The sequence below is a fragment of the Phalacrocorax carbo genome, chromosome 27, assembly GCF_963921805.1.
Source record: "Phalacrocorax carbo chromosome 27, bPhaCar2.1, whole genome shotgun sequence".
Lineage (NCBI taxonomy): Eukaryota > Metazoa > Chordata > Aves > Suliformes > Phalacrocoracidae > Phalacrocorax > Phalacrocorax carbo.
In genome coordinates this window covers 1,646,968-1,671,812 of record NC_087539.1, presented here as the reverse complement: position 1 = coordinate 1,671,812, position 24,845 = coordinate 1,646,968, and the positions used below count along the sequence as shown (strand labels likewise).

The window sequence follows — 24,845 nt, the reverse complement described above, 5'->3', positions numbered from 1 at the left end:
CCCACTCCCCTATGTCCCCCCGTGTCCCCCATGTCCCCACCCCGTGTTCCCACTCCCCTATGTCCCTCCGTGTCCACAATCCTGCCCCGTGTCCCCACTCCCGTGTCCCCCATGTCCCCATCCCCGTGTCCCCACCCCCGTGTCCCCACTCCCCTATGTCCCCCCGTGTCCCCACACCCCCTACCTTCCCGTGTCCCCACTCCCCTATGTCCCTCCGTGTCCCCACTCCCCCCCCATGTCCCCACTCCCCTATGTCCCCCCATGTCCCCACCCCCCCCGTGTCCCCCATGTCCCTATCCCCGTGTCCCCACCCCCGTGTCCCCACACCCCACTACCTTCCCATGTTCCCACTCCCCTATGTCCCCCCGTGTCCCCACACCCCCTACCTTCCCGTGTCCCCACTCCCCTATGTCCCTCCGTGTCCCCACTCCCCCCCCATGTCCCCACTCCCCTATGTCCCCCCATGTCCCCACCCCCCCCGTGTCCCCCATGTCCCTATCCCCGTGTCCCCACCCCCGTGTCCCCACACCCCACTACCTTCCCATGTTCCCACTCCCCTATGTCCCCCCGTGTCCCCTGTGTCCCCACTCCTGCCCTGTGTCCCCACTCCCACCCCCGTGTCCCCCATGTCCCCACCCCGTGTCCCCACTCCCCTATGTCCCTCCCTGTCCCCACTCCCTTGTGTCCCCCCGTGTCCCCACTCCCACCCCCGTGTCCCCACTCCCGCCCCGTGTCCCCACTCCCCTATGTCCCCCCGTGTCCCCACTCCCCCCCCGCCCCCGCCGGCCCTCGCCCCGGTCCCCCCGGCCGCCAGGGGTCGCGCTGGCGCTGGGCGGGGCCGGGGCGGCGCGGTGGGCGGGGCCTGCCGCCGGCGGGAGGCGCGGCGCCGGCGCGGCGGCGCAGCAGCGCTCCGATGGCGGTGAGCCGGGCGCTCGCGCTGCGCCTGGCCTACGCGGCCGCCGGCGCCCTCATGGGCTTCTCCGCCTTCTTCACCTGGAGCCTGGCGCCGGCCTTTCGGCAGCCCGCCACGGCGGCGGCGGGGGGGCTCTCGGGTACGCGCTGGCGGGGGGGAGAGCGGCGGGGGGGGGGGCGGACACCGCCTGAGGTAACTCCCGCAGCGGGGCCCGGGGGGTGCTGAGGGGGGCGGCGGGGCGGGGGGGGGGCGGCCTCGCCTCGGCGCTGCTGCCGGTGGTCCCTGGGCTGAGGGGGGACAGGGCGAGGGGGCGAGCACCCGGGAGGGTGGGTGAGCCCTGAGACCCCCCCGCCCGCGGTCCCTGTCAGGGTGCGCGCTCTGAGCTCACCAAAAATCACCAAACGGCCTGAAAACGGAGCGGGGCGAGAGTTCGCGCCCGGGCGGTGGGAGCGCGGGGACGGCGTCGACGCCAGGCCGCTCCCGCCACGCGTTGGTGTTCTTGGGATCTCGGCGGCAAAACTGTGACACGAGGGGGGTAAAAAAGCTCCGGGTGGCAGCGAGGGTTGGTGGCAGGGAGGTTTGAGAGCTGGCGAGGCGGTCGGCGCCGGAGCATCTCCCTTGGGAGGAAAGGCTGAGAGGGTCTGAGGGTCTGTTCAGCCGCAGAAGAGGAGGCTGAGGGGGGACCCCATCAGTACCTATAAATATCTGAAGGGTGGGTGTCAGGGGGCTGGGGCCGGGATCTTTTCAGCGGTGCCCAGCGCCAGGCCAAGGGGCCACGGGCACAAGCTGGAACACGGGAAGTTCCCCCTGAACATGAGGACAAACCCCTTCCCTGTGCGGGTGCCAGAGCAGGGGCACAGGCTGCCCAGAGAGGCTGTGGGGTCCCTTCCCTGGAGACATTCACCCCCCGCCTGGATGCGGCCCTGTGCCCCTGCTCTGGGGGTGCCTGCTCAAGCAGGGGGTGGGACGGGGTGAGCTCCAGAGGTCCCTGCCAGCCCCCACCAGTCGGTGATGGTGGTGTCACCAGGCTGCCGGCGTGCGGCTGTTCCCGTACCGCCGTGCGCTGGTTTTCTTGGAATCTCGGTGGCAAAACTGGGTTTGCGACAGGAGCGGGGAAAAAAGGCTCCTTGTGGCAGCTGGAGTAGGTGACAGTACGTACAATTTTGGGACTTGGGTGGGCTACGCTCCGTTTTGGGAAGCCTTCACGGGATGCTGCTGCGACCTGCCAGGAGCTCCTGACCCCCTGGAAGGAGTTGTTGCGCCCTTAAGAGAGTGACTTTTGATAAAAACTGTTGGGGAGACTTTAGCTCATGGTGTCTGGCTGAATTTGAAACTTGAAATGCAAAACCGTGGTTGGTGGGACATGATAACTGCATCTGTTCATGCTCGTCCCTTAGGAAAAAGGAAGTTTGTGTGTTTCATAACCTCGCTGCTAGCGAAGACAGGATTCTTCTAGCCTTCACCTTGGTCCCAAGGAGGTTTTTGCAACAACGTCTAGAAAACTTACTGTTTGCGGTAGAATAACTTTAATTAACGATGTTGTATAACTCGCAACGTTATACCTTTAGAAGTTGGAGGCTTAAATTGCGTGCGGCCGCCAGAGCAAGCGCTGTGCACTCGCCAGCATCGTTACTGACAAGAGGGTTCTGTTTCAAAGTTACAATGGAAAGCTTTGCTGACTTTCCTGGTCAGTTTTTGGTCTGGTGACCTATAGCTACGTATGCGCTGTATTTTCAGGAAAGACAAGGAAAAAAATGCTAGCTTCCTGACGTTTACACCCGCTGAAAGCATCTGTGCCAGACGCTCCGAAATAGGCATTTGGGCGGCTTGTTGAGGGGCCAGAAGCCGTAAAACGCATCTTAACATCCACTGAAATCAGTGCGATTCTGATGCCTACGTCAGTTATGGGTCTTAGCAGATGATTAGGTTGGAGCCGAACATAGTCCTCTCTCGGTTTGTCAGCTTAGCAGCTCATGAGTAAGAGTAACTGCCTGGAGGAAGAGTAGAAAGTGAAGTTAAATTTTGGGAAGGATCTGGTTTACTTCTGGCGCGCGAGCAACGCCAGCGCCCCCGCGTACCTGCCAGTATTTGCTGCGCTGTGGGGCACGGGGCTGTGGTTGCCTCTCTGCCTCCTCTCCTTCCGAAAGGTTTTAATCCCAGCTGGGTTTGGGATTAAGCAGAGCGCTTCCAACACCTTGCAGTGCGGGGTGGCAGAAGGAAAGCTGGACTGTTGGACCCCAGAAATGCGCAAGAAAATAACAAGCGCTATTTTATGCCGCGTGCACGTGCTGTCTTTGTGTTCACAGAGGAATTTCGGAAGCCCATGTTCTAGGAGGAGCTCGGTGAGAAGGCAGAGAGGAACCCCCTTGTACTTTCTGTGCTGAAGTTATGTAGATTATTGGCTGCTGGGAGAAGGAGGTTTGTGTGTTGGTTAATTAGCAGGTAATTCAAGCTAGTTAAAGTAACGAGGAGCAAGGTAAGCAAGAACCAAAGTCAAGAAAATGGTCATTTGTTAGGTTGGGCTCTGTGAATTTGTGTGCTCTCAAACATCTGTTGAAATGTAGAGTGGCAGCAGGGTCGCAAGGCTTGAGGCACAGGTTGAGAGATGTGTGTTTTGGTGTTAGATGAAGCTGATTTAAGGGCTTCCTGTCATCTTAAATTCATGGCTGCTTTTTCCTGCCCTTCTGCTTTGCTTTTCTACCTCGTCAACGTCTCAATAGGTAAAATATGCTCCAAACATTTGAGGTGAGGCTTTTATTTTAGGCTCCCACCCCTGAACTGAGGACGTGTAGCGTGCTGTCTCACAAACGTGGTTATCCCCACGATGGAGGGGCCAGGAAGGAGTGGGAATAAAACCACTCGTGTATGGGGAGGACCTTTTACACTCATTCTGCTGCCAGACAGATGTAAAAGGCAAGGTGTTCCCTCAGTTCATTGCCAGCCTTTACAAACTGACCTTTCGTGCGCTGGGCGTTGGAGTCTGCACGGGTAGAGCTGAGTGGTCGCTTGTTTAGTTGTGGAGGAGTAGCCAAAAAAAAGAAAGTGATATTTTTTTCCATGCGTTGAAGCGAAGGCGACTTGCTGAAGTAAGATTGTTCTAAGGAAAAATCACGGTGTGTAGGAGGAGGTTTGCATTATGCTTAGACACTGTGGATGCTTCGGTTTCAGGTAAGCAAGGGTGTTCACTTGGCTTGTTTCTGGCAAACTTTGTTAAATCATCCTTTTTTTTTATCGTAACACGCTAACTAGTACTTCTACTGGCAGAGAGCGGCAGGAAAGGAAGTGGGTGAGCTTCTGAAATTTTCCGCTGTGTAGACACTGCGAAGTTAATTGTCAGGCATTGTTTCGTGCCCTTTAGTCTACTAATAAACCCGTTGCGACTCCCTGCACGTCGTACAGGGTAACACAGTGCAGAAAGACGGCTTCTCCCCCAAAACGCGTGACACGGCTCGAGCGCTGGGGCCCAGCGCGCGCTGCTGCAGCAGCTGGCGCTGTGAAATCAAAGCCCTGTGCTGGAGGTGTGCGTGTGCTGCGGGGGTTCGCTGGCTTTAGCACAAATCGGGGGGGTGGGGGGTTTTTTTTGGCCCATATGTGCCTTTTTTCATTCAGAAGCTTCAAAGAGCGATCGGAGCACCTGAGAGTGAGGTGCAGGTCGGGCTGTTGTAGCTGGGAGCTCTGACACCATGTGGGGGTGTGTGTGAGAATTGTTTAGGCTGGTGTATTTGGCAGCTCTGCAGCAGTTCCTCGTTAATAAGCCTCTGATTAAGCCGAGGCTTTGCCTGCCAGCCTTCTCTGCGAGTGTGTGTTTGTACATGTTTACCTAGCTTTAACTATCTTTCTGGTTTTGCCATCACCTCCTGTGTGTTTGTCATTGCTTTTCTCTTGCCTGGGCTGGCGAGATGGATTGCAGCCTGCTGCAGCTTTTGTTGACGTGCCTTTGGTTTGTCAGGGCCGTGTGTTTCAGGATGTTTATCCATGTACTTCCTCTCTGTAAGGAGTCCTACTGATTCCTGTCTCGTTAGAAATCTATCTCTTTCTCTTTGTAATCAGTTTATTTATCTTTTGCTTATCTTGTAGAGGACCTTTCCTGCTACATGATACATTGAAATCCACCCTCCGCTGCTGCTTGTACTAATTTTCACTTGCTCTGATACCTCTCCTATAATTTAAAGAGCTAGATATTTGCTCCAAGTTCTAGCATTAAAGTTCTGCGGAGGGAAGATTGCCACATACTGATGAGCCTGTAACTAGAGCCCTCAGTCACCTCTAGTTATGAAACCAGAGACATGTAATTTAAGGTGCTGAGCAAACTACCTTTCCAGTCTTTCCTGTTTGCTTTCATAATATACACCACCCCCCCCCCCCCAATGCCTAGGAGAATCAGCTCACTAATCCTCAAACTCTTAATATGCCTCTGGGCATGCATACTTGGGAATTTTGGGATCCTCTTAAATCAGATACAGACCTCGTGTATCATATCCTCGTTTTCAGCAGAAACACCCCATCGAGTGCTCCTGATAACCGGAGGGACAGCCACTTAACCGACTAAACACAGGATGCAGAAAGTCGTTCCTGAGTTAATACTGGCTGTCTCGGTGGTTTGCTGTTTAATTTTGAGCTAGTCACAGTGGCTTTTGTAATTTACTGCTTGTTTGTATGTTTGACCTTCTCCCCTCGCTGCCTTAAATTAATATTTTTTTGTTTAAGTAGGCCATGAATCTCTAAGCAACTCTGACGTTTTCATTCTGCCAGAGGCAGTTTAAAAGAGAAGAAAGCAATTAAATGTTTTCAGGATGTATCCAGCCCTTTCCTCAGTGGCTTTTAATGTTCTTGTGTATGTATCTTCTCTTTTTTTTTTTCCTGCTCCAAAGAGTCTTTATTGGCTGTTTCCAAGCTGCTCTGATATTTTTGGCAAAATATAAAGCTTGTGCTTTGCGAATATAATGTGGACCAGATATTAAAGCAGCTGCAAAGAAGATGAAACACAAAATGTACTTTTCTGACATTTTAAAAACCTCTGATAAGTGAAAGTAGTAGAAGCTGGTTTATGCTGAACACGGTATCGGTCGCATACAAAAGCAGCGCTTCCCTGAGGACTCCGATAACCAATCTGACTTGCATATATATGTATACATAAATGTATGCAGGTTGGCTTGTTCCCTACCCAGGGCTGGAAAAGCACGGCCAAAAAGCATCACAGTTCTGGAGAAAAGCATCCTTAAATGTTTGGATTTGCATATAGAATACTACATGTTGTTCGATTAAGGTTTGGCTCCTGACTGCTTTGGTCCATCGTCTTAAGAAAGGGAGAAAAGGCCGCACGTGGCTTAAGCTTAACCATAATTTAAATAGGCTGCGAGGAGAGAACGAGTCCCTCGTAAGTGCTGCCGATGTGCTGGAAACTGTGAGGTTGGTTTCATCTTAAATGCGAATGGGAGAGGCCCGGAGCATCTGAAATCTGGAAGTCTTGTTTCCTGCTTCTGAAAATGGCCGAGCGGAGCGACTCGGCGCCGAACAACCAGCCGAAACGCCAGGCTCTCCTCGCACGTGCGCGGCCCGGTCTGCCTTCCTCCGAACCGAAACGCCCTGGGATAGTAAAGCCCTCGATTGCACGTGCCCAGAGGGAAACGCTGCCAAGTGAGAACCGGTTTTCACTAGAATACTCCAAAGGCTCCTCTCCTTCGAGAGCTGTTTGCCTAAAATATTTCAGTGTTGATCCCCAGCTATTTTGGCAGAAGAGCTGCTCAAGAAAACCCATTTTTAACCTCTTCCAAAAGCAGCTGAGGCTGAGCTGGCTTGGCTTTAGCTCCCGGAAGAAAATATTTTACCCTTTCAGGCAATCAGTCAGGGCAAAGTTTTCAAAAATCAGAAATGGCAAAACGACCTTAGATTGGCAAAACTGGGGCTCGTTTTAGAGTAGGTATTTCTAATGCTCCAGCTGGGGTAACAGAGCGTATAAAAGATTGTTTAGGTGGAAAATGACTGAAGGCTTTGTAAGCACTCTGAAAAAAGAAGTCTTCTAATTGCTCACCATAGACTTCATATTTTCCAGGGCTATGCAAGTAGTTTTTAATACTGTTTTTCATTTTTATTGTCATCTTGTTTGCCATCGTCTTCGCCGGCCATCATCAACACGTGTTTTGAGCTTCGGAAGGCTGCAATGAGAACGGTTCTTGGAGAATAGCTTCTGTGTGTACGCGTTCGCTTGGGTTTTTTGGCCTCTGTTGCACATCTGTTGTTTTTTTTCCTAGAATCTGTAGCGCCCGTAGTGTTGTACCCAGTGTCCTGCCGCGGCGTGCAAACGTGGCCTGACACGTTTGGCCTCTGGCTGCTGTGACCTCAGGGAAGGCAGCTGTGCTGTTATTCCCCGTCAACAATGCGGCTTGTTTTGCTGGGACTGAAGACTCGGGCAGTGATGAGCAGGGGGCTGAGAAAACCTTTTGTTTGTCGCAGGTTTTTTTTTTTTTGTTGTTTTATGTTTGGAGAAAGGGAAAGTTTTGTTTCACTTGAGCTAAAGTCTGCCAAACTTTTGAAAGAGCTTATAAAAATATTTAGATATTAGTGTTTTTCTGTACCAGGTTACAGGAGGACGAGCCTGCTTTTGAACTTGCCTTTTAGAATTTATTTAAACCCGTTCCAAGTATGCTGTAAGTTTTTGTACTTTAAATACGAATCTGTCTTGCCAAAATACCTGTTAACTTCTATTTAAAAAGACTGCCTCTGTCAGTGTTGTTGCAGATGCGCTCACGGTTGTTTGATCGGCCGGTTTCCTTTTCCTGGAGCTTTGTGTACTTGGGATAATTAGTTTTTGATTCAGAGGTAACTTTCCCGTTGCTGTACGTTGCAAATCCCTTGATTGTGGCTTACGGAGCAGCTCTTATTTTAGGGTCATTCCAACCATGAAGTGTGGGGTAAATCCACCAAAGCAAATGTTTCTCTGAAATGGGCGCAAGATTTTTTTGATGATATTTTAAGCGGGGGATGTAACTGGAGCCCAGAACCACCGTTGCTTCTCCAGGGCTACGTCTGCAGGTTCAGGTTGTGCCTCTGTGTAAGGTGCGATTCCACTGGAGACCACGGCTGTGGTTGTGGAGGAGGAGGGGACTGGGGAGAATCGCACTGAAAAATCAAAACTGGAGGTCCTGCAGTTAATCATTCCAGACTGAATGAGACAAAACCTTTCTTTCCTATTCCAGTAGAGCCTGTTTCAGCTGTGCAGCGAATGAGCTAGCTGTTCTTCTGTTACCTCCATATAGCTGATAGGTTTGTGTTAAACCTGCAGACCTTTTGCTCTCAAGGTCTGCAAAGTGAGAAATTTCACGTTAATTGAAAAAGACTAGTATGGTTTTAGCTTCTCTGTGTGATAATGGAAGCCTTTTCTGTAGATCACTAGAATTAATTTGTTCTTCTCACCACTTAGCCTATGTACATTGGTGAATAGGAGGTGATTTTCTTTTCCTGAGCCCAATTTAAGTTGAATTAAACCCGAGTCAAACGCTCCATTCCATCATTCACGGACACTTTTCATCTGGGGTTAGTTACAAATAGCGTGGGTGTTTTTTTTTTCCTGCTGAATGTCGCGTGTAGAGAAGCAGTTTGCTTAAAGAAGGCTTTTTAGCAAAGGCACATGCTCTCATGTATTAAACGTTTATTTAGTGATAACTGTAGTTAGCGATATACTCTGCTTAAATGCGATTCCCTGCAGTAAGTGTTTGTTTTTCTCAAGTGTTCAGACTCGGGGTTCGATTTGCCGTGCCCTACCGTTACGTAGCTTCATCCCGCTTGGGATGCCCTTCCTATTCGCCTGCGTTTGTCGCGTCTGGATGGTGGTTTTGCTTCCTCTGGTGGCTGTTCCCTAGTTTTGAGCAGCGCTGGCGAGGTTCGGGCGCCCACCTGAGTGTGATCGCACAAGCTCTGGGTAAGCGAATGAAGCAATTGAGAAAGCAAGTCCTGTTCTCATTTCTCCTACCTGTCCCTGAGTGCCTAATGCCAAGGCTTTTATGCCAGCATTGATGTTTTTCAGACAGTGTTGTGAGCTTATTTAACTGGTTGGAATTCTGTTCTGCCATTTTAGGGGGGGAATAAAAGAGGAAAAAAGAAAAATCAACTGCTGTGCAAGCTGGGTAGCCTCACCAAAGGGTCTGAGTGCTGTGGGGGCGTAAGGGAAAGGAGGCAACGTATGGCTGGAGCTGGAGGAGACTCCTTTCCCCTGTTTTGCGTGGTAACGAACATGATGTTGGCTGAGCCGCCTGTAAAAGGATACCCTCTGTTTAATGACCTTGTGACCAAACTTGGGCCGTCAGCACGTGGTGAGGTTGTCAGGAGGCTTTTTTTTTTGCTTAGTCACGTATGAGGCAGTTACTCTGGATGTGAAGAATTAACCAAACGCAACAGTTTGCCAGACGGCTGCCTTTCAAGTGCTGCGTCAGGCTGTAGAGTCAGGGGAAGGTGCAGGGTCGGGCCCGGCGGTGGGGCGAAGATCAAGTGACAGCTCACGTGCTGCCTCTGCTCTCCCCACGGAGACCTTTCGGAGCATCAGCAGCACTTTTGGTGTGGAAACGCCAGCAACTTGACTCAGCAGTTTAAATAAATTGTGCCAAGTCATCTGAAGGTGCCTGAGGGGAAGCAGCTTGTTTTGCTGACTGAAAAACCCGAGTTCCCCATTTCTCTTTCTTTTTAATAAAAAAACGTGGGTTGAACTCGCTAAAGCACAAGCTTAAAGGTAATATGAAGTTGAGGAAGTGGTGATTTGATAGGCTTTTCCACCAAATCCCGTGACAGGCTGTTTGAAAAGCATTGCCAACGCGGTGGTTCTGCATCTGCAGAGCTGCACGGTAGCTCCCGCCAGCACAGCGGTGGTAGCCTGTGCGGAGTCAGTCGTGGAAAAGCAGGACCTGCAGCTGACTTGATGAGAGTCTCAGAAATAAAATCCTGACTGCCAGGAGCCAGAAAACACGCCTGGGTACGGCGGGTCCGACCGGACAAGGCAATGTTCTCATTCTGCCTTTCGTGTTCGCTGTGATAAAAAGTCCGTGAGCTCCATCTGTCTTGGATATCAGCACTTCACCCTCGGGTTTTTAGCTCACCCTGAGTGCTTTTGCTTTCTCTTTCATGGGGTTTTTCTTTTGAAGGTTGTCCCTTTTCCACCCACCTCTTTCATGGGCCACCGCGGAGGGTATTTTAACTTTCTTTGCCCCATCCCAAGACACTGAAGAGGCAAAAAAGCACTGCCAGGGTTCTCCCGTCCATTCTGGAACTGACTTTGTGTATATTCAGCTTTGTTTGATGTGCACCTGCAGTGCATCCGTTGTCCGTGTGTCCGGCGAGGTCAAAAAACCTGCTAGCAATGAGCTGAAAGCTGCTTGGGAGGCGCAAAGCAAGCCCGGCGGGTTTGCGGGGCGACTCTTGGCCATGCTCATCCATCCGTTTTGACGCAGTTGTTTCCCTCTGTGCCCATAATATGTTCTTTTAAGCCTTGGGAAGCGTTGTGTGTAATGACCGTACCCAGTAACAAACGAGCTCTGGCAAGACTTGCGGCTGTCCTTAGCATTAAACTGTTTATCTTGTAGTGGACGAGGCTGGTGTTTTTTGTCCTTTGGTGTTGAGAAGTAGCTGCAGAGGGAGGTCTGTGTCGTTGCAGGGTACCGTATAGAGCAGCCTCGTATTTTAGCAGTGGTGTCTTTTTTTTTTTGAGTTATTTTTTCCCCCCTACTGCCCTTAAAATAAAATCTGGAAAGGAGGTGGCAGTGAAGGAGAAACACCAGCCGCTTAGTTGCACCAGCGGAGGTTCGAATTTCAGAAGTGCCGCAGAGGTCTTTGCCGAAATGAGTCAAACGGTTTAAGTCTGTGAAGAGGCACTAACTATAGGTTGAGCTAGCGGCTTAAGGAGATTTAGTCATACTCTTCAGCGCTGCGACCTCAACAGAGGGGCAGCCTGCTATAATTGGAGTTGACGTCTCTGGCAGCTGGGGTTGTATAACGGGGAGCGACGGTTCTGGTGGGCTCTAAAAACTTCGCCAGGCTTTGGGCATGTGAACGGGCAGCTCTTAGATTGTCTCTTCCAATTTTTGTTTTCTGGAGTTTGGTGGAAAGGTAGCAGCTTTTAGAACGAGATTAGGGAAGGACGCGTTGTTTTTCTCTACGTCCGAGACTGTTCACAGCTGTTTTTTGGATGGTTTCATCCCTTTTTTCCTCCCTTTTGACAAGGGAGTTGAAGCTTGGTTATGGACTAGTCACCTAAGCCTAGGGAAATGCCTTTTGCTGTTCCTAGTAAAGACGTAGTGAATTTGGCTGTTCTTAAAAAAAAAAAATATATATAAAAAATAAACTGTATGTGCTCAGATATTTGCCTGGTTATGTAATCCAGATGTTTTGGGCCAGACCCAAAAGTACCGAGTTAGGTTTAGGCCACCTTAAAACCTCAGCGAGCGTGCTTTGCTGTAAGGGGGAATTGTGTGGGTATGAATCATCTGGGAGCTGAACTTCTACGCCCTTTTACTTGAAGCATTTGAAGTGTTTGGAGGGGATTTGTATAAACGTACTCTTTGTGACGTTAACGAGGGGTACATCGGGGGCTACGTGACGCGAAACACTGAGTACTGGACGGGTCCTGTGTATCTTCACTTAGGTGTTTAAAATCAGCGTCACGTAGTGGTGCTCTTCATCGTCTCCATGCGTAAAAGGGGCTGCCTGGCCCCTCTGGAAAGGTGCGCTAGCTCTTGCCAAGTGCTTGGCTTGCCACGTGTGATGTCCTGAAAGCTGCATGGAGAGCTAAATAAAACTGCACAGAGCATGCGTTACACGGGTCTATCCAAAACAGGAAAACGAACGAGTTATTTGGGGGAATCCATACAATGAACGAAGCCCTTTCTGCGCCAGCCCACAACCAAGATTGGTGTCTTCGAGCCTGTGCGAGGGCAGGGGTCCGGGGTGGCGGCGGAGCGCGATGCTGGCACAGGCAGCCCTCTGTTCTGGTATTTCCCCTCTCTTTGCGTGGGACATGGCCACAGGGCGGTTCGTGGCGGGGGGGTTTGATGAGATGTACTTTTATTAGACACCTTTCTGTGTTGCAGTGTGATGCATGGTACTGATTCCCCTTGCTGTCTGATTGAGCAGGTGTTCTGGCGCTCTGGGCCCTAATCACGCATGTGATGTATGTGCAGGATTACTGGAGGACCTGGTTAAAAGGGCTGAGGTTCTTCCTCTTCATCGGGATCCTCTTCTCAGCTCTCTCAGTGGTGGGATTCTGCATATTCCTTGTTCTGGCCATCACCAACCATCAGTGTAAGTACTTTGTTGCAGTAGGCAACTGGGAGAAATGAATAGCGCTGCTGGGATTGCTGGGGTTGGAGTGGAAGGAATAGAGGAGCCTGGCGAAGCAGAGCTGGGCTGTGAGCCTGGGGGTGCTCCTGCCATCTCTTCTGAGAGGTGTGGAGAGGCTTTTGGGGAGGGGGTACAAGAATGCCGTTGCATTTCATTTTTCTCCTGTGATATCCTGATGACACAAGAGTAATTCTGCTGCCTGACGAGTGCCACTCCCTCGGGGCATCTTCTCATATTTGATGGCTGCCCTGCTAGGCCTGGTCTGTAGCGCTGCTGGCAGGCAGTCCGTATTCCAGCGTTGTTTCCTATAGGAACTGGAATTATTTCTCTGACAAATAAAGGGAGTGCTCTTAAATGTTGACTCTTCAGCGCTCATAAAGCAGGAGGGTGAGGATCCTGAAATCCAAACGCGAGTCAGCAGGGTGAAAATGCCCCCTACACTTGGTCGGTGTATAAAGCTGCGTTGCCATCAAATATCTCACGTTGCCTAAGGAGGGTTCACGTAACTGCTCTCAGCATTCGGTTGGCAACAGACCAAAGAGAGAAAGCTTGGGGTTTGTGTTGTTTTAGAAGTGGTCTGTGTTTGTTGCTCGCTGCATTTGGGCTGATAGCCGCGAAGAGTCCTGTTGTGGTGGTGGGCAAGCTGTGGTGGGGTCATAACCCCCCAAAAGCCCTTGGCTTAGCCTAAATACAATCCCCATGGAGATTCGAGTGCTTCAGCCTAGCGGAAGGGTATGAAAATACTCGTACGCAATCGTTAGAAAAACAAATGTAAAAAGGAAAACAAATATTTTTCATCACCTCCTTTCTTGGAGACATGAAGAAAACTGGTTTTGGAAAATGTTGGTTTTATTTTTTTTTAGGGAAATAGTGGTTTTTTAGGGAAAGCCCTGATTTTGGGAGTAACTAGAACATCTGCGTAGGTTATTTATGTATGGAATGTTTAGGACTGGTACATTTAATGAGTGGGATTTGCTGAGCGAGTATTGTTTTATATATTCTTCCAAAAAATTGTCTTTGCTTTTTAATAATGACCTAACAGCTTGTACTTAGAGGTGGAACTGTTTTAGGCAATAGGTTATGTAAGTGTATTTCAAAACTGTTGACATCTCTAGAAAAAAAAACAACCCTGAAGGTTGAAAATAAATATGAAAACTGCTGACATGCACTCAAAAAGCAGAACCGTACCCACTTGACTTCAAAGTGGTCCCTAAGCAGAGGCAGTTTCATACTAGATAAAGAAGAAATGTGTCCATTTGCAAAGCCTCTCTAAAAAGAGCCTGTTTGTGCCACTCACAAATGCGTGATCATCGCAGCACCGTGGTGAAGGCCTGCAGTGCCGGTTGAAAGGCACAATATAGTATATTAAACGTTGGTTACAACGATGGGTAAAAGCATTTTTAGAAGGAGGATCTATTGTATTTCCAGTTTTCCCCCCCTGAGATGTGCAGATTTCCTCTCTCCCTGCCACGGTGGGGGAGAAGGGAATAGTAGTGAGGCAGGGTGAGAGAAATTAATCACTGCAGGGTGAGGTCCTTTTCTTGAGCCGTGTGTTTCTGCCATCCAGGAACTCACACAAACTCCATCCTTTGGGCCCTAAGCAAGGAGAGTTTGGGGTGGCTGAGTGGTGACCTGACAGCTCTTGGGATCTGCCTCTCAGGAGATAATAATCACCTTCTCCAGACTGACCAGGCTAATCTGGGGCAGAGAGGAGGAAATCTTAGTCTGAGTCAAGAGAGCTGGGAATAAGGCACTGGCTAAGCCTCGCTCGCAGAACATCATCTTTAGGTGCAGGCTGAAAAGCTCACAGGAACTGGGGGGGGTGAGCTGGCTTCTTCCTGACCCATCTGCATGAGGGATAAACGGGATTTTTAAACGTATGTGTATCCTTTTCTCTCCTAGCCCTGACTGATCCCAGAAGCTACTACCTGTCGTGCGTCTGGAGTTTCATCTCCTTGAAATGGGCCTTCCTGCTCAGTCTGTACGCTTACCGGTACAGGAATGAGTTTGCAGACATCAGTATCCTCAGTGACTTCTAACGCTTGGACTTCAATCCTGTCTGAAGGTGCTGGATGTTTGAGTTGCCTCCCAAAGGCATGGTACACGCAAGAGATGTACGAGAGGCGGCGAAGGAACCCACCCAGTGCTGCTTGGTTTGTCTGTCTGCAGTAGGGGTTTTTCCCAATTGCTTTTACTCAACCATTTGAAGTTTGGCTAACGATGTCAATCTAGTCTTTCTGTAACTTCCCTGGGCGTCCCTGTGTCTGGTAGCGAGGTGAAAGACTCCATGTGCTTACACAGAGCAGGCCTAGAGCCACTCCGTGTTGTCCCGAAGTCCAGGGGAGCTTTCGAGCTGGGGGGAAGCCCTGGGCCCTCCCGGGGGCTGTAGGTTCAAACCTCGTGGATGCAGCACCCCGACTTCTTGTCCTTGTGGGGGCATCACCAGCTTGCTTCGGGCGGGTGTCCCAGATGTGTGTAGCAAAGAACCCCGCTGTGTGAAAGTCATCTCCTTTTGCACTGCTCTGCTCCTCAGAGAGGGGGAGATGAGCCTTTCTTTTGCGGCGGAAGCCCCTACGTACCTTCCAGCCACTACCCCGCATCTTCCAGTGTTTTCTTTTTACACATTGTACACAAAGTCAGCTCTCTCCTGTGGTCTGGATGAGCCCCAAGGGGCAGGCCAGCGGCAGAGAAGCACTAGTCATCTCGAGGCTCTGTCAGAGGTGGGGAATGCTGATTCTGGCCGCTATCCAGGATCATTTTAAAAAGGAACTTAATACCATATTTAACACTCAAATTCATAGCACGTAGAATCGGGTGTTTGGGTGAAAGATGTGCTGGGCAAAGGCTTGCCTACCTGAACCGCTGGAGAAACATGAATAAGATTCTTCTAAAAAAACCAAAACAAAAACCCAAACAAAAAACCCAAACCTTTTTGTAGGCAGTACTGCGTGACCTCGTCTTTGCTCAGCTCCCCCGTAACAGTCAGCAGGAGGAGAGAGGGGAGGAGACGTGGTACCCAAAAGGAAGGAAGGTACCCAGAGCCAGCTTCCACGGTCGCCACCGGCAGAGCGCAACCGTGGATAAATGGCTGGGCTCTCGTGCAGCGCCTTAAGAGGTGACAGGTCTGCGCTTGTGGGCTGGAAACAGCTGGGCTTGACCGGCACGTCTGTTGCCTGCTGGCAGCGAAGCCCTCCCTCTGCATTTCAGCCATGCACGGCACTGCTCTGACAAACCTAAAACCTGAGTGGGTTTAGTGACCTCTCTAATCCCTGTGTTTTGCTCGCTGCCAGCAGCTACCCTGAGAAGCTTGAAGCTTTCAAGCGTTTACATCTTTCCTTGTTAACTCTGGGTACCCCAAAGGTTTTGAGCTGCTGCTCTGGCACAATCCAGGCCGCTGTTTTGCCCCGTGGGGCAGATGGTGCTGACTATTACAAACTGGAAATGGCAACTGCCACGAGTAATTTACAGGTGGGTGTGGAGAGAGGCAGGAGAAGCCCCCCCTCCCCTTGCAGACCGATGGAAGGTGAGCAAGGCAGGTGTTCGAAGGCGTCCCCCAGCCACCGCTGTCCTGCCGCTTCTCTCGGTGCTGCTGGAGCCTCCCAGAAGTGCCTTTCTGGCAGAGGGTGGGCGGCAGGCCCTGCTCAGGGCTTTGTGGCCAAGCAGGGTGCGAGTGGAGGGTCCTGCGTGCTCCGTCAGCCCAGCTTTCTCTCATGCCGCGCGGAACTGGCAGTCTGGTTCCGTGCAGCTGTCCGCTGGGGAGTACCGTGGACTGTCCTGTCTGTACCCCACCCTAGCGGCGCGCTCTGCCTCGGCTGCGATCCAATCCCTCTCCACGCTCAAAGGCTCCATCCGCACCTTTGTTGGTTTGCGTTTCGCTTCGGAAGATGGTTCAAGCGCACGGTAATTCATTTGAGCCGCTGAGGGGATTTTGGAAGTGTTTGACGACACCTGATGGCGTCCTCCTGTTTCTTGGGTAGGAAGGTCCTCGTGCGACTTAACTAGGTCGAGGAACATCTTTGGGTCAACGTGTAAACCGAGGTTATAGCCAGCTTTTGCCGGGGGATCTGCTGGAGTCACTAAACATAGATGGAGGCCGCGAATGTGAAATGCGCTTACTTATGAGGTTAATACTCAGGCTTTTAAATACTCCCGTCTCCCTTAGCGCTGACATCAGGCTGCCAGCATGCCTGGCAGGGGATGGAGTAGCTCATCTCGCTTCCCTGCCCCAAACCGTGGCAACCACGGCGCAGTTTGCCAGTGGTTTTAGCGTCGGTCGTTTCAATAAGCCACCTCTCACGCTTCCCCAGCACGACGCTGCCCGCGCGCTTGCTGCGCCGGTGCGAGCCCCAGCTCCCATAACCGGGCTGCGGCGTGCTTGGGACGCAGAAATGCTGACGCTGGTCGGACTGGTGGAGCTCTGCTATGGCCTTACAGCCAGACGTTGTCCCCGTGTCGCGGAGCTGCAGAGCCCTCCTGTCTGAGCGCCGCTGGCACCTCGTAGCAGCACATCAGGGGCTCCTCCCTTGGGCACGTGTCCATAAGTCCTGTCAGCTCACGACGGTGTTTTTAAAAGCTTATTTTTGTGACTGTAAATTTGCCCACAAACAGCTCACTGAATCTAACCCCTGTTTTCTCCCCTGACATGTTTTAGCTCTGGAATTTATACTTGCATCTCGGCTTTTTAAAAGATGGTGTATGTAAATATATAATATATTTTTACATTGTTTTTTGCTTCGTTTGCACGCTTGGTGTAAGATCTGGTCCTGCGGTGGGATGGTGTAATTCACAGTGGGGTTCATTTGCGTGTATCCCCGTGTCTCCTTGTACTAAACCACACTATAACTTGTATGTGACACCGGAGTAAGAGCAGAAATACAGCCGTCTTTCTCACCAAACCAGTGTCGGGAGTGATTTTCCCTATCGAGTTAAATTCTCTCTCCCTCTCTCGATGACAACCTGGAGGAGGAGGTTGTGGGAAGGACAGGGGTGAATTTTGTACAAAACATTTTGCTTTTGGGGCTGATGTGGAGCCCCAGCACCTAACCCTGTCGTGCCAACCCGCGTGCATCTTCCTCGGCACCCTCAACATCTGGATCCACAGGTAGCGGTGCCTGATGTGTTCCCCCCCTCGCCCCAAATCCCATCGCGTTTTGGGACTTGAGCACGCGGGAGTTTCTGAGCAAGTGATGTTGTTTCCAGCCCCTTTATTTGAACTACGCCGTGCGCAAACGGGCGGGGGGAAGGGATGCTTACGGGTGGGGGGCGGCTGGACAAAGGGCTGCGACGGGAGCGCTCCTGATCTCCCAGCCCTTGCCGTCCCCATCCCGGGCGCGCCGCTGCTACTGCCTGCAGAGCCAAAACTCGGCCACCTTTTTAGCAAACCTGGCTGCGACTTCCAGCCTTGTCTTCGCCCCCGTCCCTAAACCCTGACTCTGATTTGCAGTATTGTGTTTGAGCCGCAAGTTTTCCCTCCTAAGAGACCCCGCGAAGGGCGGTTTGTGTACCGGGCTCTTGATTTCCTGCGGCAGCCGAAGCCCGGCCGCGGAGGTCAGAGCATCGCTCGCGTACGCGTCGCGTTGCTGGTCGCAGGATTAGGCGCGGGGTGGGGGTTGTGGAGCCCAGCGGCGCTGCCCCTTGCAAACGAGGCCGTCTGGTGGCTTGAGAGAGCTGCAAAGCTGCAGACTTCGGTGTAACGGGGAAGGGTGTGAAATAGTCCGTGGGGAGGGGATGTCTCATGTTCTGTGCAAAGCCATATGCCGACTGCCCGGGGACGGGACACCGACTTCTGTTTTTCTCCTTTGGGACACCCAGATTTTATTTTTACTGTTGGAATGAGACAGTCCTGCTCTCTTTTAGCCTTCTCGCAGTCCCTCTTACCCTCTCAGCAGCTTGGTCTTGCTGTCAGCTAATTAGCCTGGTGGTGAGCTCAGCTCTCTGAGGCAGCTCCTCGGTTTATTTTCCCCTGTCGGCCTCTGATTTCTCGTGCCTTGTCTGCAGCCTGAGGAGAGACAGCGCAGGCACTCGCGTACCTCCCCTCGCAGGTGGGTCAGACACGCTTCCTCCAACTGGACGGGGAGAGGTTTGGATTAAGCCATTGCTTTCCTAAAGGATGGAGAAAAAAAAAGGACGCTGTAGCCTGTGAAGACCCTCTTTGTGGGATTTGAGGCGTCGCTGGCCGCAGCGAGGGCTTGGTGACCCTCTAGGTACGGGCCGAGAGAGACGAGCAGGGTCGTTCCTCTGCAAACGAGTCCTGGTAATCGGTGCGTGTGCCTGGGCTGGAGGGGGGACGAACGCCCCGCTGCTTCTGCGAGCGGCAGATTTAGGGTCACAGAATCATGGAATGGGCTGGGGGGGAAGGGACCTTTCGAGGGCATCCAGCCCAGCCCCCTGCCCTGAGCAGGGGCATCCCCAGCTCGACCAGGTCGCTCAGAGCCCCGGCCAGCCTGGCCTTGGATGTCTCCAGGGATGGGGCACCGACCCCCGCTCTGGGCAACCTGGGCCAGCGCTTCGCCACCCTCAGAGTAAAAAATATCTTCCTTCTATCCAGCCTAAATCCCCCCTCCTTCAGTTTAAACCATCCCCCCCTTGTCCTGCCACAGCAGGCCTTGCCAAAGAGGCTGCCCCCACCCTTCCCACAGCCCCCCTTTGAGCACTGGGAGGCCACAATAAGGTCTCCCCGCAGCCTCCCCTTCCCCAGCTGCACAACCCCAGCTCTCCCAGCCCGGCCTCGCAGCAGAGGGGCTCCAGCCCCCGGAGCATTTCTGTGCCCCCTCTGGCCCCGCTCCAACAGCCCCGTGTCTGTCCCGTGCTGAGGAGCCCCGAGCTGGAGGCGGCGCTGCAGGGGGGTCTCACGGAGCGGGGCAGGGGGGCAGGACCCCCTCCCTCGCCCGGCTGCCCGCGCTGCTGGGGATGCAGCCCAGGGCATGGCTGGGGGTCGGGGCTGCCAGCGCACGTTGCCGGCTCGTGTCCAGCCTTTCCCCCCCAGCACCCCCGAGTCCCTCTCCGCAGGGCTGCTCCCCGTCCCCCCGTCCCCCAGCCTGTGCGGGTACCGGGGGCTGCCCCGACCCCGCTGCAGGACCTTGCCCTTGGCCTTGCTGAACCTGCTGAGGGTCTCACGAGCCCACCTCTCCAGCTTGTCCAGGTCTTGCCTAAGTCTAGCTTGTTTCATGCCATGGACAGGGCGAGGGTTAATGCTTCGGTGGTGTCTAACCAGGCTCAAACCAGTGGGGACGATGCATTTGCTCTCGCCAGCTCCAAGCGTGAGTAAGCACTGCCCGGCCTCTGCCCAGCCCTCGGCGGAGAATCCAGGGAGCAGCGAAGGAGCGGTGGGCTGGGGGGGGACGTCCTGCGTGGAGGCATCATCTGTCCTGCAGCCCCAGCGCTGCCGCCACACGCTCTCAGCGCCTGAGCAACCTCGCCTGGATTCGCACGGGAGGTGTAAATCCCTGCACCCGCAGGTGAGATTCCCAAATCCCCTCTAGCTCTGGGCGCAAGGAAGCTTCTCCCCGTGCTTGTGCTGCTGGTCTTAGGCCTGTCCGAAAATGGGATGAGCCATTAGCTCTTGCCTGAATGCCAGCGGCGGTCTCGGAGCAAGCTGCCTGTCCCCCCGTGTGGTCTCAGCTGTAAGCGTGCTCCAAGCAGGCTCCTCCAGCGCCTGCGCTTGCGGCATTCGCCGCGGGCAGGCGAGGGGGGAACGGGAATCCCGCGCCTCTTCTTCCTCTTAGGCTTTTGGGAGAGAGCAGGCAGTTTTCGGAAGCTGAGCAGGGAGGGGAAATGCAACTTAATTTCTTAAATTTAGCGAAGTTTGGCTGGAAGCTTGGTGGGAACCGCTCTGCTCTTCCAACCAAGCACCTGCCACGGAGGCGGCTGCGTGTCCGCGCTGTGGGCTGATGCCGAACCTCGCCGCAGGCTGGGCGTCGCGCTGAGCGAGCCCCTGAGCGGCTCTTCCCCTCCCCATTCCACCGGGTGGCAGATGGCTGGGACCAGGACCCTGCGCCCCCACCCGTGACCGGGTCCCCGGGGTCAGCGAGGTTTGGGGTAGGGGAAAGCCCCCTGCCTCTTGATTCCTGATCATCTGTTTTCTGCCGCCCCCGCCGGCGAGCGCGGCGGCTGGTGGGAGGCCGCAGTAATTACAACATTTGGAATAAATTTGGGAAGCGCTGGGACAGCGTCTCCCCTTTGATGGTTTTCCTGCAGGAGGGGAGAGTCCAAGGCTCCGCAGCCCCGCGGTTGGGAGCGCCAGCCGGCGTTGCTGCGCGCCGAGCTCCGCTCCCGGCTCCGGTTACAAATGAAATGAGTTTGCCGGGCTCAGCCGCATCCTCGGTGGCGTGGCTGGCCGCCTTCTCCGAAGGGACCCGGAGCGGCTTCGCTGGGGGCTTCTGGGGTGAGTGGCGAGAGGTCTTCTCCGGGGAAGGGGAGGGGGCAGGAGGGGTCCCCCCCACCCCAGCTGCTTTGGTGGCAGCACGGGAGGGAGGGATGTGGGAGATGGGGGCTAAGCCCCCCGCCTGGCTGGGAGCACCCATGGGTGCAGGGTGGGCAGTGGCCGGTGGAGGGCAGCAGTGGCCCGGCCATGGCTGGGGCCTCCCCAGGAGCAAGATCCCGCACCCCCACAACACCCGCATCGTGGGGATGTGCCTCCAGCTGAGGGTCTCCTTGGCGTTGCAGTGGGAGGACGAGGCTGGACCCCTTTGGGGACCGCCAGCTCCCACTGCGGTGACCCCGCTGTCCCGGCCCAGACCCCGATTTTCTTGCAGGCTGAGGTCTGCACAAGTCCTTGGTTCCCACCTACGCTCTGCCCCAGGGTGACAGGAGGGTCTGGGGAGGTGATGAGCTGCGGCCAGCAGCCACCATAGGCTGGTTTGGGGGTCTCCCTTCCCTCGCCGGGGTCTTGCAGACAGCTCTGGGAGCTGCTCCTGCACCGGGAGGTCGCTCCTGGCACCGTTCCTGGCTCCTTCGCGCTGAAATCCCAGCTGGTTTTGTTCTGCTGAGGGGCCACTGAGTCTCTGCCATCGACAGGGAGGTGGCGAGGGCTGACAGCCCTGTGGCACACGCACCCGGGGACGCCACTGAGCCCTTCCTGGGATGAGGGGATTTCTCCTGCTAGCCCTGTGTCAGGTCCAGCGCTGTGTCACCACGCTCCAGGCTGTCCCCTGGGCTGGGGAGGCCACGGAGGGGCTCAGCACAGTCCTGCGGTGCTCAGGGATGAAGGTACCCACTGGGCATCACCAGCGCTGGGTGTCACATCATCCTCTCTGGGCCTCCTCTGGGTTTGTAGCTGCAAAACTGCCTCTCAGGGGGCTGCAAGGGCCAAAGCAGAGCAGGTATGAAGGGGAGGGGTCTCCCTTCTCTGCTTGGGTTGCAGTGGGGAATCCAAGCCCTCTGAGTGGCAGTCTCCCCCCGCCTTATGGGGTGGATTTTGCAGCTCGGTGGGTCCAGACGCCCTCCAAAGGGAGGGTAGAACAGCCCTCGACTGCCCCGCTCAGGAGGGGAAAAGCCGCCTCCTCTCCCAGGGAAAGGTTTCCAGTCCTTGCTCTAAACCAGGCAGGGCAGGACCCCAGCCCACATGACCTGCTCGTCCCTCTGGCGTTAGGCTACGAGGGGAGCAGAGGTCCCGTGTGGCTCTAAAGGGCCAGAGCAACCCCGCGCAGACGCGCGTCCATCATCTTGCCATGAGAGCCCTGCTCTACCTGCTCCCCAAAGTCCTGGCGATCCCAGCCCCGCTCTCAGGGTAGACCAGGCTTCACCATCCAACAGGACCTTTTTCATGCAATGGCCCAGTTTTCACTTATTCCGAGGAGCAGCGGCGTTCGTGTCACCCGGCACCCGGCCGCCTGAGGAACTCTTCAGAAACTGGGCAGCATCTGCTGGATTTGGCACGTGTCTTGGGGCTCGCAGAAGACCTTTGGGGTTAGAAGGAGCCTGCTGTGAAGCACAGCTCTGCCTGCAGCCCGCTGTCACGCCACCGGCGCGGGTCTCCAACTGCTTGCCGAGACCCGCTGTCGGGGTCTCGGCACCCTCCCAGAGGGTCTGTTGCTCGCCCATGTCGGTGGCCCTGATCCCACCTTCCTGCCTGAGCAGCGCTTGAAGATATTCAAAGCAACATTAACAGAAACAACAGATTTTTTGCATTTTAGCAATCTGCTTTCAAGATGTGGGGAAGACGGAAGCGGCGTTTCAAAGGCTTCGAGCGCTGCAGCCCCGCCAGACGTGGAGGCCGCTGCAGATGAGCCTCACTGGAGCTGCTGAACGTGGGCCTTCAAAGGTGGGTCTGGGTGGGGAAGGATGCTCGGTGCCTGCTGGCCAGGGTGACGCCATCCTCGGTGTGTTGGGTCCATAAAGCTTGGCTCTGCGTCCTCTAAGTGGGCGCCGGGGCTGCGCTTAGGGGTGTCCAACAGCTCTAAGGCACGAGGCAGAGCCCGGGGCTCCATGCAGCGGGGGCGAAGGGGTCTTCTGCCATCCTTGAGGAGACCACGGATGGTCCTAAGAGTGGCTGGGCTGGGAGGGTGGTGCCAGGAGGGACCAGCCATGTAGGCAAGAGGGTCATCGATCTGCCCAGGTGCTAGGTCCCTGTTCCCTCGGGGACGTCCACCATCCAGCTCGACGGTGCCACGTTGGGTCTCACGCTGCCGCTTGGCCAAAGCTGCGCTTGCAGCACCCGTTGCCTGCCAGTGCGGGTGCTGAGAAGGGGGAATGCGAGGGAGAGGGGCCCATTTTACAGGCCTGGCAGGAACGGGGGACCTCAGCCGCGCTCGGCGGCACCGCTCGGCAGAGCAGCCCCGCCGCGCAGATCCGCCCGGACGCGGGGTTTGCTGCGAGCGCGGTCCCCGGTCTTGCAGCGGAGCCGGCCCGCCCTGCGAGCAGGGAGCCGACTCAGCACATATTTGCTCTTTGTTTACTGGCTGTTGCTTGTAAAAGAAAAAAAAAAAAGAAACAAAAAAGAAGAAAATCCCCCAAATACCATTTTAATAACTGCAGCCCTCGCACGCAACGTCCTCGTCAGAGCAGGAGGGAGCTGTGTGCCGTCGTGCGCTGGCTGGAGCGAGATGTAGCAGGCACGGGGTGTTTCTGGACGTGACTGCGAGGCTGGGGTAGCGCTGCTTCGGAGGCGTTGCTGGATGAGGCCAATAGAGCCATGACCCAGCGGGCGTGGGGCAGCCCCGGGCACGGGACTGTGCTGGACGTGATGGGTAAAGGGTAGCAGTGGATGTGGTAAGGTGGGGTGACCGTGGACGTGGCAGGCGGGGATAGTGTGGGTTAAAAGAACGGGTTAAAAGGATAAAATAATGCTAGAAGGGACCTTTTGGTAGTCTTTGGTCTGGTGCCCTCCTCACGGCAGGGACAACTGCGAGGTCTCACTGCATCCAGCCCCAGTTCTGAGTGTGGGTTGGGAAAGGGTGGGGAGGACAGGACAACCTGCCCAAAGGGAAGCACGGCAAGGAGGAATCCCTGCAGAAGACCTCCTCGCTGGAGCGAGCAACCCCAGAGGTGTCTCCTTGCTCCCAAGCGCCGTACCTCGAGCTGGGTGGACGCTGGACTCACGGACGCGAGCCCAGACCAGGTCCTGCTTCGGCACTAAGTCCTGCCAGGGTGATGCTCTTCCCAAGGGAAGTCGTTGTCCTGCCTTGGGCTTCTCACGAGCCGCCAGGCAGAGGTGGGTTTTGGTAAAAATTAGCAGTGGGATTAAAAGCCCCCAGCTGAGCTGCTTTAGTGTTGGGATAAGCTGACCGACGCACAGACGGAGCTGGGAGGCAGCCATGGTCGGGGGGGGGGGGCTGAGCATCACACGCAGAGCTGGGAATAGTTATTTTTAGGACATCTTTCAGTTTGGAGAACAACCAAGTGCGTAAAATGATTCAATATGGTTCCAATATTTAACAAGGAGGCTGAAAATTGCCGGGTTGAAGTGGAGTATCTAGGAAGAGCCTTTGAGACAATATTTATGGCGAGTGGTGATGTGCAGCCAAAGGGAGCCTAAACCACAGCTTTGCAAAGAGGTTATCGGATGGTCCTGGCACCTCCACGGAGGTTACTCTGCAGTTTGGAGCTGGCTGGAGGGCTCTGGTCCTCTCCTGGGACAGCCCGTGCTGCAGGCTTGGAGCTGAGCTGGGCTGGCAGCAACTTTTCATGGAAGGGTCGTTGCTGATCCTCCTCCTAAACCAGGAACGAAAGAGCAAAGAAATGAAGAAAGGGCTGAAAAGCCAAGAATGAACTGGGAAAATCATAGCGGATCAAAACACGACTGCAAAGAAAGAGGCAAGCGGTGACATGGGTGCCCTTCTCCTCCTCCTGCGAGCGCTTGGGCTGTGAGATCCTCCACCAGATCCTGTTTACTCCACGCCTGATGTGGCTGGAAACATCTCGCTGAGCCAGCGCCGTGCCAGGACATGTCTCTTGGCCCACAGCTCCTTGACACAGTTCAGTGGTTTAAAGGCCTTGTGGGGGAGAATTTATTCTGGGAATAATTATATTAAAAATCTTTGTGGGTTGGTAGCTAGGGCCCGAAGCCGAGGGCTCCAAAGCTAAAAATCAACCCTCAAAAATTAAGAATTTCTCCCTTATCTGCCCAGTGCCGGGAAGGTGGGGTTGGTTTGGGCTGCACGTGGTAGGGGAT

The 24,845-nt window shown here is 54.2% G+C and overlaps 1 protein-coding gene across 1 annotated transcript; it reads left to right on the top strand.

Annotated features, from left to right (window-relative positions):
• Nucleotides 1-870: 870 nt before the first annotated feature.
• SLC48A1 (solute carrier family 48 member 1) lies at nucleotides 871-17,130 on the top strand. Its single transcript, XM_064474493.1, has 3 exons — nucleotides 871-1,052; nucleotides 12,029-12,196; nucleotides 14,138-17,130. The coding sequence occupies exons 1-3, from the start codon at nucleotides 914-916 to the stop codon at nucleotides 14,272-14,274; spliced, it is 444 nt and encodes a 147-aa protein (XP_064330563.1). The 5' UTR covers nucleotides 871-913; the 3' UTR covers nucleotides 14,275-17,130.
• Nucleotides 17,131-24,845: the final 7,715 nt, after the last annotated feature.

What these genes read in the sequence shown, in the direction of transcription:
- SLC48A1 (XM_064474493.1), top strand. Translation starts at nt 914, where the DNA reads ATGGCGGTGAGCCGGGCGCTCGCGCTGCGCCTGGCCTACGCGGCCGCC. An exon ending in GGCGGCGGGGGGGCTCTCGG is followed by an intron (nt 1,053 to 12,028) that starts GTACGCGCTGGC and finishes CTGATTGAGCAG; the next exon opens with GTGTTCTGGCGCTCTGGGCC. An exon ending in GGCCATCACCAACCATCAGT is followed by an intron (nt 12,197 to 14,137) that starts GTAAGTACTTTG and finishes TTTCTCTCCTAG; the next exon opens with CCCTGACTGATCCCAGAAGC.